The 15,912-nt window shown below is 41.9% G+C and overlaps 1 protein-coding gene across 1 annotated transcript in view; it reads right to left on the reverse strand.

Moving 5' to 3' along the window:
• Positions 1-15,912, reverse strand: part of LAMP1 (lysosomal associated membrane protein 1) — a 234,159-nt gene that overhangs the window by 154,448 nt on the left and 63,799 nt on the right. The window contains exons 2-4 of the mRNA XM_069204673.1: positions 14,811-14,929; positions 1,906-2,125; positions 1,653-1,814 (exon numbers count right to left, since the gene is read on the reverse strand). Coding sequence (XP_069060774.1) covers positions 1,653-1,814; positions 1,906-2,125; positions 14,811-14,929 — 501 coding nt within the window. The remainder of the gene's footprint in view (positions 1-1,652; positions 1,815-1,905; positions 2,126-14,810; positions 14,930-15,912) is intronic.

Consider the following 15,912-nt stretch of genomic DNA (forward strand, 5'->3'; position numbering starts at 1 on the left):
AGGTGCTAATTCAGAAAATGAAACCTATCATTAAAGCCTTAACAATCTACAAGATAATCTCCATACTGGAGTTTAAACTCTGTTGAAACGCATAAGATAATCATTAGTTTTAGGCGTTGAGATGAGTCCATGATTGATTTGATGATTTATTAAGCATTTCTACTACCCAAAGGCATCTAGGTGCTACCAATGATCAAGAGACAGATTACAGCTAGATGGAAAGAGGCATAAACCAGGTTATTGGGTAAATAACCAGGTTTTAAGAGATTTTCTGACAGAAGACTGCAGCTTTCCCTTGAATCGCACGGTAGGGCGTTCCACAGGAGAACCTAATCATCCAAGTTGTGTTTGTATGTTGCTCTGAATGGCTTGTTTACTGACTTCGTGTAAACTCTGACATGTTTCTATCCACCTGCAGGAGTATGCCTTCAAAAATGGATAAGAATATATTCCAAAGATAGGTGAAATCTATTCTCCTGAGGTCTCTTTTCTGCACTATTTAATGATGAACACCCACTTGTAGATCAACCTTTCACCTCCCCTGGCCAACACCCGAGTGATGGGCTCTTTCTGATAATCAAAATGTTGATACTGCTCTTTCTTCTAGTAATAATGCTAGGTCTAAGAATCTACTTTGTTTTTCTGGTTTAGCATTCAGTATGGCAGTCAATACAAATCAGCATGTTCTTGTTTTAAAAAATAAAAATAAATGACTTGGGACCTTGAGGTTAGTTTTGTTAATTATGGCTCATTCCCATGTCAAAGGAAAGAAGCTGGTGTCTGAGACCTGTCATGCCATTAATGCATCGTTAATCTGCGCATATATTTTCTAAAGCTTCTTGGAGAATAAGTACGTCCTGTCTGTTTAGCTACAATGAGTAAATAAAGAATACTTTACACAAAATGGTAGTTATGTGCACTGCATGTGAATCTATACCATGTGAACAAATAACATCACATAGGTTAGATTGCTCGGACTCAATGTATCAACGAGGTCATTAAAAAAAAACACTCCCACTCAGCAGCATAACAAAACAAATAAAAGTACTGAGATATGGGATGACAAGGGTGTTACCCTTGATTGGTGGAATGAGATTTACTGAGGTAAACAAGAATTCCATACATAGTGGATCAGCTAGCTCCATTTGGCAGTAACATTAAAACTTCAAAAAAACACATTTTAGTAGGTCATAAATTGCTTGCTTTGAGAGGGGCACTGCAAGAGTAAACTTCAGCCCAGTGACAAATGCAATACTGTCTGTCTGAGCAAGCTGCTCCATTTTGTCTACGGAAATGTTTAGAAAAAGCTACTCATGATGTCCACATGCTACAGTCTTCTCTCTGAAATATTGGCAACAGCAAAGAAAGGGAACATTTCAGTTTGATAAACTAGAGACTACTGTGAGCTAGAAAACAAACTAGTCACTTTTTTTTTTTAAATAAGATTAAGATAGTTCATGGTGGTGTTGGGTGCTATGACTTGTTCACATGTGAATACTGACCTGATGAGTTCAGTTATCATGGTCTGGGCAAAACCTCGAGACCGGTTTGTATATAATAAAGCACTTTAAATGGTGTGCAACTGTAATGGATGCATATAGAACTTTATTTTATTAGACTAACATCCCTTATTATGAAAAATCAATTATTACCTTCAGCACTGAAATTATTCTTTTCGAGGTACGCCTCAATCTTAATGTTATGCAGAGTGACATTGGCATTCCCCATGTTAAGCTGGTCATCACTGACACACCTATATGTTGTGTTGATCTGCGCAACAATATCAGTTTTCCGAGAGGACACTTCAATAATTTCTGTATATAAAGAAAATGAGACAAATTTAGTAAATGTCAATATAAAATTGTAGATGTTCACAAGTCGATAGAGCAGTATTTGGAAATTTACCTTTGTCAGTTGCATTTGGGAAAAGAGCCTTGTCAGACTGGTTGAAAACAATATTCAACTCGACAACGAAATACTCAGTCGCAGTTTTATTGAAGTGCAAGCTCAGAATGTGTTGCTCTCCAAATGTAACCGCCAAAATGGGAGACGACACACTTCCATCACCACAAGTACTGTTATGGTGCACAACAGCATTATCTGGAAGACTGAAGATACTGATTCTCTGAATAGAAGAGAAGAGGAAAATTAAAAATTAATTTCCAAACCAATTATACTTCTATTAGCTCTTAGGGTACAATGTTGACACAGAAGACTAATGGGTTCTAATCGGAATTAGGTGATTTTAGCAGTTAAAGTTTCTACATAAACACTGTGACTCTTACAATAAACAACTAGCCATTCCCCTAAAGCATAAGGGTCAGACCTAAATCAAATTCCTGGAAGAAAAATGCTCAAATTACATAATTCAATGTGAATGCGGATTACAAACAATTGGGTAAGAATCTGGAGCAAAAAAAGCACCCCTAAAATGTACAACCCCACTGTTGATGTTTTGCAGCTCCCACCCTCTTTGCACAGTCTTCCAAGGTCAACTAGCAGATTATCTTTATTTGCCATAAACACATTTTATTAACATATGGGAAACTAAAGGATAATCTCTTGATAGGGCAGGAAGGTAAATTACTGGTTTGTGGAGACTGGGAAAAAGGACCCAGCTTTATAACGGATTTTGCATATCAAACAGGCAAAAAGAGGTAAATTCTCCTTGTCAAGGACATATTACAGAATTAGGGTACCCATCAAGGCTGGTCATACAACTGTTATTGCAATACAGTTCAGAAAAAAACGGAGTAGGATAATGATCACAAAATGTCCCAGTAAACAAATTAAATCCTTAAATAAATAAAATAAATTAAAAAAAAAAAAAAAATCACAACATTAGGTCATCCTCAATTTGATTAGTAAAAAACTGAAAAACTGACTTGTCTGCCTGGCCCCAAAGACCAATTTGTTCATTCAAAGTCCCCTGTATTCTTTGGTTTTACAACATATCCAGCAGAAAGAGCATTACCAGAGGTACTTAACTTATTCTTCTAATGGATACTTACAACTGCCGATTCCTCATCTTTAGAGTAGATAGCACAAAAGTACCTTCCAAAGGTGGGTGTTCTGGGGAGTGGAGTCAGATCAAAAAGTCCTGCACAATTGGGCATTCGCATTGATCTCCCCTCAGGGCCTGGTTGTCAAGGCAGTAGTGTTATATTAACGTATGCACCAGTGTCCATGTTACAGGCCTGGCAGAAGCCTAGAATAACCCCCCCCTCTTTCACTAAGTCATATAGCAGCTCTAGTAGAATGAGCCTGCATGCCTTCAGAAAGCTGCTTCTGGTCAGTGCACTGAGGAGTTTGATGGATACCTGGACAGGATACTCCTTTGCATTGTCTGCCTCCTTTGCCAACACATGAAAAAAAAAAGAAAAAAAAAAAAAAACAATCGCACAAAAAGCGGATTATCCACCTAAAAATAATATGTGCGCTTGATTTAAAAACTAAGCTCTCTTGGGGTCAAAATGATAAAGCCTACCGTTCTCTGATGAGGCTGAGGCTAAGCAAAGACCTCCAGCAGAGTGATTAATGGCCCTTGTGAAAAGTTGTCAACGCACGGAGGAAATATTGTAGGATTCACAAGAGCAATATATTTTGGGGGAAAATGGTGTAGGGTGGCTAACAGACAGGACAGTGCCTCTATTTCATTCATGAAGCGTGCAGACGTGACAGCAATAAGGAAGATTGCTTTCAGAGTCAAGAGTGTAAAGGGAGCCTTTTGACCTATTCGAGATGGAACAGGTCTCTTAGAGTCTGTTTTAATGTAAACTCTGGCACACACAATTTGAAACACTGCGAGCTCAACTGTAGGGAGTAGGCCTAGCTTGTTGGTTTCCCAACTGACAGGTGTCCTGCACCACTTTGGGAATGAGACTTCACTTGTGGCTGCCAGGCGCTGCTGGCTCAATTCTTCAACCCTGGTATCGAGGGGCCCAGTTAGATGGTTGGCAACCATAAAGCTGTTTTGCCGGTCAAGCAACCTCCACAGTTGTACAGCCTCCAGGCACATGGTGGTTGTATTGTCCACAAGGGCGTGTATCAGATTTCTTTCGATGGACAGCAGGAAGGCTATCAGGGTCAAAAGGGTCACTTGAGGCTATAGGGTGATAAGAAGCTTAATCTGACATCTGATCTTCACTGCTCCCACATGACCAGTGCAGCGCCCACATGTGCCACCAGTCTGGTATATGAGACCAACAAAACCAAAAAGCTTCAGAGCCAGTCCTACCGAGCTCCAGGACGTTCGGATACTTTGGGATTATATACTCGATGCCTCAAGCTTTCTGCAGCAGAGAAACACCCTTGAACATGTGTGTGTGTCAAGGCTAGCCTCAATAAATGGGATACTTTTCATAGGGCTTAGGTGTGACATTGGGTCCTTGACAGTGAATTCTATTAACATTATGAGTGCTACTGTAGTCTGGAGGTCGTGCAGAATGGCCTTCGTGAACTCACCTTTGTCAGCCAGCTGCGGAGGTACAGAAATGCATGTAGGACAACCACTAAAGACGGGTAAAGGACCACCGCCATCCCTTTTGTGACCACCCGGGGAGACAAGCTAATATCCAAGAGGAACATCATAAATGAATGTGGTCTGGGCCCACCTTGAATCATACACAACAGTGGAACCGCAGTATGGGTATCTTGACATATGCGTTCTGAAAGTCCAAGGACGCCCTCCAAGATCCTGGTTCTAGATCTGAAAGAATCTGGACAAGCATAAGCATCTTGAATTTGTTCTTTAGCAGAGACCTATTCAATGGGAGAAGGTCTACACTAGGCCTGAGAAAGTAGCAGGAGGAACATCCCCCACCCCTCTCCAAATTCAGTAGCCACTCGATTGCACCATTGAAGAGTGAGCTCCTCCATCACTTCAGAGTGTTCTGCTCCCACCCTATATTCACCCACACCAAAATGCACTTTGGAAGAAGAGGTAGAGCAATGAAATATTTGTAAAAGCCATCTGTCTGACTTGATGGATCTCCAGCGGGTGATTAAATGTTACATCTTGCCTCCTACTTCTCAGCATGGGTCCTCGAGAGCCAAATTAAAATACCCAGAAGCTGTTGCAGTAAGCAAAGAGAAGCTGGAGGTCACTGCTGAGTCCCAGAATTTCCGCCAATACTATACTGAAAGTCTTGAAGTGACTGGGTCAGCTGCTGTAAGACTGGCTGTGACTGTTGATGTTGCTTGTAGGCTAGTCTCCTGAAGTAGCCTCTAATTTTCTAGGACACTGTTTGGATGTGTGGATAAGTCCAGTGACTGTGCTGCAGTCTAATCGTCTTTAAACGATTACAGTGCCAAATCAGCCCTCTACCCAAATAGCCTGGAGCCATCAAAGGGAATCCATAAAAGACTCTTGGATGGCACCAGAAATCCCAGATGAGCTCATCCAGGTGTGCTTTCTAAGGAGAAAGCTAAGGCTAACATCTCTGCCGAAACAGTCAATCATGTTTGTTCTAGCCCATAGCAAGTGCTATGAACCTGCGAACAAAGGACTTTCCTCAGTGGTGAATTCAACTCTGTTTTGGGGGATGTATCTAGTCCACTGGTGTTCTGTAAGTAAAACTGTGGCGCTTCATCACTTTAGTACAGGGGAGCAATCTGTCCCCTTCCTCATTCTCAGTATCCTGAGGCACACATGGTCTATCTTGGGTTGGTTCAGAGTCAGGGCCAAAGAGTGTGTGGATCCACTGCTGATAACGGTGTCCAGGCAGAGGTCCCAGTTGAGAATCAGGTTGCACTCCTGTGATTTCACAGGTGACACTGGTCATAACAGAGTAGACATCAGTTCTGAGTCAGATCATTGGCATCTGAACAGATTCTTCTACTGATGCCAGTAAGGAAAAGACCAGTCTGGACCGAGGAGCCGGTGTAGAGATTTGTACCATAGTAAGTGTGGGCTAGGTAATGGGTTCAGGGGGGCAAACTGAGATGGCGGTAGTGAGACTGGAGACCCAAGAGGCTCCTTAAAAGGCCCACCAGAGACAGCAGTGCACTGTATCTGCAGCAGAGCCTTGTTTAAGGTCTCTAACTTGGCAGTGCCGAAAATAGCTGTGGAACCAGTTTGCATTTTATTGACTGTCTTGACACCTTATCATCTTTTTATGCTTATGTTTACATTTGACTAACTGAATGCCTTCCAACAGGAAGTAGACTTCCTGCTGGAACTGCCTGGAGAACCAGACGAGGCCCACAACTTTGAGCAGACTACAACCTCTTGTGCTCAGTAACTCAGAGTTTCACCTGCTGATTTCAGAGGGCCTTCATGTGCATGATGGCACATTTGCCACACAATTTAGAGTTGTGTGCTAAACCCAAGCGCCAGAGGAAGGCCTTGTGCAGAACAGTGACCGGCAACTGCATCTAGTGTTGTTTTAGAGCTTTGATCCTGTCATTTTCGGTGGGGCAATCAGTCCTTGAACACAATGAAAGATTGGTGAAATAGTAAAAAGACTGACAGAGGAAGTGATGCTTGAATCCGTGTCAAAAGCCATAGAAAGCAAGGAACATACATCAGTAGGCAGGGGTGGCCTTTTTCAGGTTCAGCTGTGAAGTCTGGGTGGTGCGGAGTCACTGCAGACCCACAAGGCAGAATGTGCTGGCATGCAAGAACACTACTAAGTAATCTCAGGATCCAGCATGGGATTACTCTAAAGGTGAGGAATGTATAGTTGGAACTAGCCATCAAAATATGAAAGTATGTTTCGGTCCTCAGATCCAGTCTATCTAGTTTGACTGATTGTTCCTCAACTGGGGCATAGGGGCAGTCTAACTACAAAATTTGGACTCTTCAAAGCTCCTTCTCCACAAAACAAATAAAATAAAAAGGGCATCCAGGGAGTATGAATGGGGTAAGTAAATAATTTTCTAGAGTTTAGCAGTCTCCATCTGAAGCAGCAATTTACACCATATTGTCGTCTTGGTTCTCACCACCTCGAATTGCAGTGAATGGAACTATTCAGTATGAACTTCAAGTTGGAGCACATGTATGTAGTCTAAATACTACTAACGGTCTTTGAACAGCATTGATCTCAACCAGTTTATTTAAAGCCAAGATGCTTGCAAATTCCTGAAACATTCAGCTGCCTGGGTATCAACTGCAAGTGGGAAGTCATTTGCATACAGTAATATTCTACCCTTCACGCCCGCACTCCATCGAAATCCCACAATCCCAGCATTCTTTCTAACTAAATAAGCCAGGAGTGCAACTGCAAAAGGAAAATGAACAAGATCAGCAGGTACCAAGTCAAGCTAACAGTGAAATGCTAAATTGCTAGTGACCATCAACAAGTTATACCTCCTTGGAAATGGCTTTGCAAGATGGCGGGTAAGATGTATAAAGCAGAAGCTCCTAAGATACTCAAAGAATACTATATAATCAAAAGTTAGAGCAAGGAAAGAGGCCTTGCATTGTGACAAGACCTCCAAAACTCTGCAGACAGATACATTGAAAAGTCCCACCAGTACAGTCGAAGAGGAGCACTAGGACTAACATGTCAGAACGCTGGCCGTAGTGAGGAGGCTCGAGACCAGCGGATTGCCCCCGGCATATGAAGGGGAGAGGGCAGTGGAGCTTACAGCAGCGACGACCCAGTGCAACAGAATATTGGGCGTTGTGAACAATGCACAGTAAGTGGGGCATGGGATGTGCTACAGGCACCATCTCTCACCCTACATCTGCCCAATCAGCCCCAGGTCAGGTGGGTCTACTAGATGGAAACATGGGCCTGACTGAATAACAGCAGGTGCAGAAATGCCTTGGCCACACTGTGCACAAGCAGGATCTGGAGGAAAGGAAGCAATCACTAACTACATACAAGACCAATGAGGTCACACTGGATTACTAGAGAGCCAAGTGGAGAACTTACCAGAACAGAGAAAGTTCTCCTTCAATAAGCTCAGCAAAGTGCTCAAAGGGCATCATTAGTTCTGCCAAAAGCAGTGGGAAAAGTCACCAAAGAGCATCAATCAGAGTTAAAGAGACGGCAGTTCAGTAGCACTTTCATCCAAAACCTGGATGCTATATCTCCTTTAGCAAATTCAGCAAGCATTAACACTATGAGATATGAGGAAATGTATAACCTCTTGCACCTGCCCTAGAGATAACTCCACAGACTGTTGATATTGAGGTGCTCTGCACTACCGATGATATGGAAAAACAAGTTGCTGACTAATTAGAATATGATAAATTAGAAGCCATCCTGGAAACTGTCAAGGAAAACCAGGAGGCCTTTGAATGTAAAATAGAGAAGTGGATGCAACAGACCACGCTCGCATTAAGGCACACTACCTGAAATTGTTTGGTATGGTCAAAAAAAAATAACAATGAGTTGGCATAGGCCTCAGACTTGCAAGAACAAGCAACATACCTCAAGGAGCACAAGTAATTCTTGGGAGTAGACGGGGAAGGATGCATGTGAGCTGTATCTAGAACACTTGTTCAGCACCTTTACTGCACCAGGGAACTCAAGGGTTTTTTCTTCTTCCAAGTTGAAAATGAAAATGAAAGCACGGGGTCTTACACACCAAAGCCCTGGCCAATGAAGGAGCTGGCATACCAACATAATTACAGATTTTGGAATTGGTACAGTGTAACAGACCGTATAGTTTTAGAATATTAAAGCCTTCTTCCAGGAATTCATAGCTCCAGTACAGCAAAATGAAATAGGTTTCTGTGAGATAGAAAAGTTCTTCCAAACTTAGACTTGAAATGCACACTACTATTCCTAGTTAAATTAAAAGTACTACATGAAAAATAGCTATTCTAGTTTACAGATCCAGTAGTAGCCAGAAAAGGGGCAGATAAGTGAGCAACAGAGCATCACGTAACACTGGCACAACATACAAGGTGCAGACTCAACGTAAGATACAGTTTGCCATGGTTAACCAACCACATAGCAAGCAACAGCTCAACACAACAAAATAACTGCACAAGGGCAACCTGGCGAGTCAGAGCACAGAAAGGCACAACAGATTTATCTGACTGACAGTCCACAAAATATCCAACAGTGGAAATGTGGTTGTCAGAAGAGAAAGACAGGTCCCCTAAGTAACAGAAGATAACTGGTGGTAGACTTTGTGGTATGGACTCCACTCCTTCGCAAATGGAAGGTGGCACTCTGGCAGCCTCCTTCCGACTTTCCATGATAGTCTAACTGATAAATCTTGTTGCATTTAAGCTGCAGAAAAAGCCCAAACACCAATGCACATGGTAGGATACTCATTACTGCATGATAGAACAAAGAAGGACAGGTATAAGTGCAAAGCCACCTCTCTCAAACACAGGCAGTCCCAAAGTCTTCCAAGGGTCACCAACGAAAATCAACTGTAGGGTTGGGCAAAGAATGTTTAATACCAGGCACTGGGAAGGAGGTGTTGTTGGTTATAGGTTTTTGAGACAGCTACAAATATTTATGTATGACAAGAGAATTGTGCACCCGTGTATCACTGGCAACCAAATCACATTGAACAGTCGCACTACAGGAGAGCTACAACCAAGATTCTCAACTAACACAAAAGCAACATGACAGACTAGGAACATGATCTTAATCAGAAAATGAGTGGCTGGGGGAAGGATTAATAAACACAGGATCCCATTGTAGACAGTATAGACAGTGTGCTGGCAGAAGATACACTTGAAAGTAGATGGCACCAGGATTTACGGGTAGTGGAAAGGAGATCTGTACTACACCGCATACTCATCGTACATACACAAGACTGTTGTTGATGTGGGTCAAAGTTGGTGTGTCATCCACAGCAAAAATGATCTAGAAAAGCATTAAACTGTCGGCTGGGATCCACTCATGGGTCGCAAAAGTCCTGGTTTACATGAAAGTAACATGAAAGTAATATTTAAAATGATTAGCCCCATTTGTGCAAATGTGCTGAACAATGTCCCCAAGCCTAGTTTTAAATGAAATCCTCGCAAGTTTTACAAAGCGCGCGTATGTGTGCATGTGTACACGGATGCCACAGGCCACCACCGCACTCTGAAAAGTGTTCCAGCTCCAGACTCCAGTTTAGTGCAGTTCACCATCTGCACATTTATGGGCAGATCAATATCTTGGACACAATCCGATATTTAAGGGTATGGTCAAGGTTGTGACACAAAAAAATGCACCCATCTCATGTCCATTAAAGCTAAGTGGGTCTCAAAAGGTGCTGTTCTAAAAATTAGAAAGTGGTTCGAAAAAGTTTGGGAAGCACTGACTGAGGTTAAATCCACCAGCTCTTACATTGTACGCCGGACATTTCTCACTGAAAACAGAAACATCACCTTCCAGTCCAATTTACAAAGCTACACTTAAAGCGAACATGAATTACCCTTATTAAAATGCAATTGAGATCCTCCTGTAGCCAAGTTTCAGTGAGTAATAAAATGTTCCACAAGTGGGTTGACAGAATGTAGATAATTTCCCCACTGATGCTTGTTTAGTGATCCGAAAATTAACAGTGTTCAAAAGATAGATTCCACCCGGTTTTAAAGGCAGCTTTCAACTAGCTCCAGTAAATGATATGCAAGGGATGAGACCCTACGATTGCCATGTCAGAGGCGGCATATGTGAACAGTCAAAGTAAATTAATATAATCTACAACCTGCACATGAGCACTGTAAGTAGGCTTGTTAGTTTAAATTAGGGTATGTGCATGACTGCATGGATTTAAGGCACATATATCTAGGTCCAGATTACATGGTTTTACTGGGGAGGAAGACTGGGTGGATAAACAACAGTGTTTCTTTTTAGCAATTGATTCTCTCATGGTGATGGGGTTTAGCTTACTCTGGGTTGTATTGAGCAGTTAGAAACTCTAAATGAGCATGACAGAACAAATACGTTATGTCAATTTATAAAGCGCAAGGCTACCTGAAGGCCTTCCAGCGCTGGAGGCGAGACTCTGAGAACCGAAGGAGTGGTTATGCTTTGAACAGCCACGTTTTTAGAGCTTTCCGGAAGGATAGTTCATGGCTGGTGAGGTGAAGACTGAGTGGTAGGGAATTCCATAACTTGGTCCCCTGATAGGCCAGATAACTTCCAACCCATCTAGAATTCTTTATTCTAGGAATCATGGCTAAGGTGGCTGTAGAGGACCTAAGATGTCTAGAGGATGTAAAAAAAGGAAGCTAATGTCCTAAGCGAAGATGAACCTCTATTATGCAGGGCTCTGTGGATATAGCACAGGGTCTTAAACTCTATGCGGTGAACCACAGGAAGCCAGTGAAGAGAAGAAATTGATGATATAACTGATTCATGCCTCGGTATATTTAGAAGCAGACGGGCTGAGGCATTCTGCACCACCTGCAGCTTTCCAATCACAAATTTGGGAGATCCAATACACAAAGCATTACTATAATCCAGGCGCAAACTAATCAGGGCCTGTATAAGTCTTGGCAACAAATGGAAGGATTCTAAAAACCTTCCTCAAAAACCTAAGCAAGCCAAAAGAGGTAGAAGAGACCTTGGGCCAGATGTAGGAAAATCCTGAATTGCGAGTCGCAAACTTCGAGTCAGAGAGACTCGCAATTTGCGAGTCGCAATTCAGGACGGTGTCCCCGATACCATCTGCGACTCGCAAGGGATCGCAAAGGCCCACCTCATTAATATTCACAGAGAGACAGCAGACCACCATCTCTGTGACTGCTTTTAAATAAAGCAGTTTTTTTTTTTTTTTGTAATGCAGCCCGTTTTCCTTAAAGGAAAACGAGATGCATTACAAAATGAAAAAATGAATTTCAGAGCAGGCAAAGGTCCATAGGACCACTGCCTGCTCTGAAAAAAAATGTTTTCCATGCCATTCACAAAGGCACCAGTGTGACACTGGTGGTAACTGCGATTGCTTTGCTACCGCGGTCACAAAGCAATGCAGCATCGCGCTGCGACTCGCAATTAGGAAAGGGAACACCCCTTCCTAATTGTGACTTGCAGTCCAGTTTTGCGAATCTGTAACCAGGTTACCGACTCGCTAAACGGGGATTGGGCATCGCGATGTGGGTTTTGCACGTCGCTAACAGCGAAATTCGCTGTTTGCGACGTGCAAAACCTTTGCTACATGTGACTCCCAAGCTCTTAATGAGTTCTGTAGTGGGCAGAAGATTTCCCAAGCCTTCCAAAATAGAAGGATTAGATCTCAGCTGTGAGTGATGTCCAAGTATCATCACCTCAGTCTTATTATCATTGAGCTTAAGCTTACTTAGGGACATCCATCCCACCACGGCTTGAAGGCAGGGGGGGCAAGTAATGAACCGGTCGTTTTGGAATTTGTAGATAGTGATACTACAAACTGCGTGTCGTCAGCATACGACACTAGGGACAACCCAAGTGGCTTAACAACCTCTGCCAGAGGTAACATATAAATGTTAAATAAGGTGGGGCTAAGAGAGGACCCCTGAAGCACTCCACAACTGCTCTTAACAAGGTCAGAAAAGTAGGACCTGTCCAAGACCTGAAACGATTTACCCTTCATAAAGGATACAATCCAGTCCAGGGCAGCACCAGATATTCCGACCTCTTATTCTACCAAGTAATATGTTAGAGTAAATAGTATTGAATGCAGCACTAAGATCCAGAAGAATGATTGCCATTACAGTACCCTAAGCCAGACGCCTTCTAGCCTTTTCTGTGACTGCAATAAGAGCTGACTGTGCTGTGAAGGGGTCTAAAACCCATCTGCAAAGGATGAAGTATATTGTTATCCTCCAAAAAGTGGGATAATTGAGTAGAGTATTATCATGCCTTTCAATTATTTTGGATAGAGCAGGCAACAATGATATAGGTCTGTAGGTACTAGGCAAGGCAGCGTCCAGGTTAGGCTTCAAGAGGGGTTTGACGATGGCATGTTTCCACTGTTCCGGCACTATGCTCCAGGACAATGAGGAGTTCAGAAGATTAGCAATAAAAAGGTAAAGTGATTGGAGCACCTAATGCAAACACATAAGGAGGAGCTGGATCGAGGGGGGAACCTGACTTAAGAGTGGTAAGTGATTTCAACACCGAATCTTCAGAAACAGGAAGAAATTCTGAAAAAGTGAAAGGATACAAGGTCTGCTGGCCTATCACCTCCAAGGACTGAACGACAACTGTATGAAGAGTTGAATAGATATCTAAAACTTTTTGTTGGAAGAACCTTGCAAGGTTGTTGCTGTGGTTCTTGAGAGGCCTCCATGAGAACAGAATTCTGATGCGGCTGGATAAGTTCTATAAATATCTGAAAAATCTCCTTAGGGGAGTTTGACGCCAGCTCAATTCTAGCAGCATAGTAAGTAGATTGGCTAATTTAATTTCTAAGTGGTAAGCCCTAATGGCTCTCCTATATACATGTGAAATCATCATAGGATTTTCGCCATCTTCTTCCCAATGTCCTACATTCTCTTTTAAGGTGATAAAGGTGGAGGGAAAACCATGGAGCACCTTTCCTACGACATCCTCCAGCTTTAGTAGAAAAGGGAAGCAGCACACCTAGGCTATTAATGACCCATCCGTTGAATGTTTCTAGCAAGCACGTAATATTGTCCTTGAAAGAGGGTTTCAACCTCTCCAAGGTTTTAATCCAGACGCTGGCTTTGAGATTATGACAGCGTCGCAAGGGTTGAACTGTAATATGAGAAGGTCTTCTACTTCTCAATAACACGTAATGATTTCAATATTCAGGCAGTTCTCAGCTTTTCACACAGAAGTTACTTTATTTACAAGTTATGTAACTAGTCCACATTTTATACAATAATAGTGCTTGGGCCGCGTTCTGTAGCTTAGAAGGTGCTAGGCATGTAAAATATTTTATACAGCTTAGATCTAAGGAACTATATTAGTTAACTTGGAGTCATATATCCACTGTTATCCTTATAAGGTTATAAAACCTGTACCAAGAATTACGCTGTCACCACTTTATAGTCTACACAAGTATGGTTTACAACCTTTAGCCTAGAGACCCCCGGGGAGTCTGCAATGTCTACTCAGGGGGTACGTGACTACTTAGAAAATAAAATATTAACATATTAATAAAGTGTGTAAATAAAGAAGCAAAATGTAAAATTTAAATTGTTAAAACATTAAGTAATTGTGCTATTGGAGGTTAAAAATTAAATTGGTGTCCTGTGAGTAGCTGGTAGGCGCAGTGCAAATGCATTAAACAGAATATACTATGAACAATGGGTGGCCTCTGTGGATTTAGAAAAGAAAAAAAAACACCTTACCCTCATTAAAATTTAGATTTTTGTTTATACTAGTTTATGAATTAAATAGAATACTTCATTTGTGTATTCGTTTGATGAATGCTTGTTCCTGTATTTTTGTAAGTTTCGATCATCCAAATTGCTAAGGCCTGGGTCCCTGGATTCCAATAACGATTCAGTGGGGATCCCTGAATTAGAGAAATGATTAAGTGTGGGGGGGGGGGGGAACCACAGAAGTAAAAAGGTTAAGAACCACTGGTGTACACAGTCTTATAGAGGGCATATTAATCATACTCACAAAAACGAACGCACTTTGGGTGCCCCTTCAATATCAGCACCCAGTACTGATGGTACTTAGCTTACTAAAATGAAAGGACTCTGTGGGTTTGCATGCTTGCTGAACTCAGTACTGTAAAAAAGCATAAGGGCAGATAGATACATGACAGAGCTTTACAATGATATGCAAGGAACCTTCCAATCCAACACCATACTTTCTGAAAAAACCTCCTTGGGGCTTATTTGTGCTTGCCTAAACCGGTCCTTCTAACTTAAAATATCCTAGATCATAATCACTCTCAAAAGTCCGAAGGCCTCCCCAGGAGCACAGTTAAACTTTACAGAGAGGTCTTACCTGTTTGTCTGACACTTTATATTGCACTGAAAAATTAAGCGATAAGTCTGCCATGATGCAACTTTTGTTGTCACCATCTTTCACATCAAATAAAACAGCAGAGGATGTCTGTAGGAACCCTATGAAAAGAAAAACAAGGACTCAGTTTATCTGGTTCAAAGAAAAATGATGTTCTAGCATAATAATTGATTATGAAATAATTTTTGCGCAATAATATTTACACCAGCTGAACTTCAAAACCGAGACTGTCCCACTTGAAAGTACATCATTAGTCAGGACCCTACACACTCCAATTATGCAAAGAAAGTATTACTTAACTGTAAAAACTGCAGCTTGTTTCAATGTTAGATTCACACACCATGTGCACTTCGACCAACTAGCATTATATTCAGGAAAAAAAGCCAGTGATTGTTCTTCAAATCTTGGGGCGTAAAACATAGCTACAAAGATCCCCGCTAAGTCACCCTGAAGCCCATAATGTACTGTGACACAGCCTTCACCTTGGATTATACTTCTACTTGAAGTATCTGAGTATCTAGTAGTATATGAATGTAACAGCACAGTTAGCGTCATCCACAGAACAATGAAGCTCATATGCAAGTGTACAACATAGACAAATTGTTAAGTGATTATTACGGTTAAGTACCATTTTAAGTTTGCAGGATGGGTTTCAGATTCACAAGTACATCAACTGTAAAGCAGTAATCCAACTCTTAAAAAAAGTGTGAGAGATGTCGATAAGAATATGTAGCCTACTTTATATTTGTTCACATTGTTTCCAGTCTAATGGTGTTCTGGTTGCAAGTATACAGAGAGCTACTGGAGGTGGAGAGATTGTAAGCCAAACAGGCTGGGGGTCTGGCTGGGATATTTTTGTAGCAATTGAAGCTTGATTTTAAGATGGTGCAGGCCGACAGAGGAGGCCAGTGGAGTTCTCAGGATGAAGGAGAGGTCACATTTCTTCAGGCCTCTGATATGTCGAGCTGCTGTGTAAAGAAAGACCTTACATGCAGTCAGTGTTAGCCTGGGATACCAAGTAGCAGTTTTGCCAACATCCTGATACAAGGGGTCTTCATAAGTAGTTAGAACCATATTTTTTTTT

This window comes from Pleurodeles waltl, chromosome 8 (genome assembly GCF_031143425.1).
Source record: "Pleurodeles waltl isolate 20211129_DDA chromosome 8, aPleWal1.hap1.20221129, whole genome shotgun sequence".
Lineage (NCBI taxonomy): Eukaryota > Metazoa > Chordata > Amphibia > Caudata > Salamandridae > Pleurodeles > Pleurodeles waltl.